The 2,500-nt window shown below is 42.6% G+C and overlaps 1 protein-coding gene across 1 annotated transcript in view; it reads left to right on the top strand.

The window, feature by feature from the left end:
• anapc1 (anaphase promoting complex subunit 1) overlaps nt 1-2,500 on the top strand; it is a 42,786-nt gene that overhangs the window by 13,173 nt on the left and 27,113 nt on the right. Inside the window, exons 21-22 of the mRNA XM_079362878.1 lie at nt 437-550; nt 976-1,145. Of these exons, the coding sequence (XP_079219004.1) occupies nt 437-550; nt 976-1,145 (284 nt within the window). The remainder of the gene's footprint in view (nt 1-436; nt 551-975; nt 1,146-2,500) is intronic.

The raw sequence follows: 2,500 nt of genomic DNA, 5'->3' as shown, positions 1-2,500 counted from the left end.
TTTCACATGTTTCATGGATCGAACTGATTTTCCTTTGGAGGCTGAGTGAGTGTCAGAACCAGTCAGTAAGTTCTCTGAATGCCACACCCGCCTAAAAAGGCAGATCTTGATTTTGGTTTCCAGACAAGCCAAGCATTCAGGAAATGCTCAAATTCCATTTCTTCTTATTCATTTTCCAACATCTTAGCGGAACAGAGAATTCCTTCAGATTTCCTTTAAATGGTTTTATCATTGTATTTGAAATGAGTTAAGTAGTTTAAGAATTGTTTTGGGTGTTGAAGAAAATTGAACACAAACAGAAACAAGTGGCATTAAGATGAGAGACCCACACACACACGCACGCACGCACACACACTAAGACGTATCAAAGGGTCATTGCAGTGTCTGTCTGTGTGTTATAAATCTTAATCTCTCCCCATGTTTCCTCTCTCTGAAGGATTGGGACTATTTGTTGGCTTCTCATTACCACCGTCAGATGAATTCGCAGCCTGTCTGTGGACCAGCAGACTCCAGCCACTCTCGAAGTCCAGAGACAGAGGGCATGTCCTCTGTACGTCTCTCCCTCCTGGTTCATTCAGCTCTGATTATGTAACCGCTGTGATGCACTGATTGAATACTGTGGGACTAAAAAGATGAAGTAGATTCATCTTCATTTATCAGGAATTTGATGGACCTTGCTCTCAATGTACAGAAAGCACAACATTAGATATCAACAATAAACACAAAACAAAGATCAACATGTACAAGGCCAGTCTTAATTAACCAGGCTGATGTTATATAATTGGGTTCAGTGGTGAGATTTTGTTGAAGATGAAAGTGTGTTTTAACTGCTGGTCTGTCTTCTATGAACTCTGCCTCAGACATTAATGGTGTTCAAGAGCAGAGGTCACATCACCACTGTACTACACAGCCCCAAACAGCTGAAATGTCAAAGGGGTCATTTCTCTTAAGCCTTCTTCCGTCTTTGGTCCGTAGGTGTCCTCTCCCTCCAGTCCCTCTCAGAGGCTGGACAGCTCGGCTCCTCTCTTCCCTCACATTCCTGCTCTTTTCTACGTCCTCCATCTGCTGTATCAGGAGCTTCAGTTAGACGAGCTTCAGAGAGCGAGAGCCTCCTCGCTGGTCTGTCTGCTGCAACAACTGGCCAGGTAACCAGTACCTCTGTGTGTGTGTGTGTGTGTTCAGCAGTCAGTATTGTATATCTGTAGATTAATTTGAGGATTGATGACATGTATCTCTCAGCATCAGAGGAAACAAAAACACACATTTCATTGTCTGCAGTGATTGTGTATTTAATGCTTTATTGTGTTGTGTAGTGAGCGTTGAACTACAGCAGGTTGTCAAGTGACCGCTGGGGTTGGTGGCAATGACAATAACACAGAAGAGGTGGAGTGGGACAGTTCACCGCTCTTCAAAATAATTGGCCTGCGATGGTTTATATGTGGGCTGTTGTTTAGTGCTCTGCACATTAATACTACAATTATAATAGTGGTATTTTAATCGGACCTTTTGAGAGACTGAGTGCAGGTTTGGAACAGTTTACTTTTTTAATTTGACGACATAACTTGTTTTAATCTCCTTCACACAGTGTGAGAAGAGATCTGCTGTTACATGCAGAGGAACAAAGATTCTCTTGTACGTAGAAGAAGAAGAAGAAGAAGAAGAAGATATGCTTTATTAATCAATGTTACTCGGTTGTTAAGACATGCTACACACACACACAGGCTGAATTACACATGTGCACAAACAGCATCCTATGGACATGCACTCGTGGACTGACGTCAGAGTAAGGGGGCCAACCGCAGCGAGTGCTCCTGAGTTGGTGAATGGGAGGTGCGGTGCCTTGTTCAAGGGCATCTCGGCAGCGCTCGGGAAGTGAACTAGCACCTTTCCAGCTACTAGACTAATTCCCAGATTTGGTCCGATGCGGGTTAAACCAGCGACCCAAGTCCCTACAAACTGAGCCGCTGCCGCCCTTTTTAAGATCACCCAGGATCTGAGCAGCATATTTATTGGCGTGAACATCTGGTGCAGGAAAAGTCCTCCCACATGACATCTTGACAGAAGAGTCTCTCACTGCAGTGAACTTGTTTGATGCACATTCAAGAGCAAACGCATACAAATCTACGCAGCATTCAATGTTACCAACGAATATAAAAAATAACAGTGAAAATAATATTTAAGATTTCAACATGATTCCCTGTTTCACTGTCTTTAGTAACAGTAGCATGTTGTCATCCTGTATGAAATATACAGGACATGAAGGACATCCTTGCATCAAACGCAGGTGGCAACAACAAATATGAGTCATGAAAGAAGTTACAAAAATGTTAGTAGACAACTTTTAATGTCGATAAAATACTGAAAAGACGCACAGTACTGAGGAGGCACACACGACAAAAGAAGGAAAAATATCAACGAGAACGCTGAAAGCAGAAAGGGATAGAGACTTAAGATTTGTACAATACACACACACACACACACACAACTGAAATAGTGTGAG

This window comes from Symphodus melops (genome assembly GCF_947650265.1).
Source record: "Symphodus melops genome assembly, chromosome: 15".
Lineage (NCBI taxonomy): Eukaryota > Metazoa > Chordata > Actinopteri > Labriformes > Labridae > Symphodus > Symphodus melops.
Note: the sequence above shows the minus strand (reverse complement) of the source record. Positions and strands in the feature narration are given on the sequence as shown.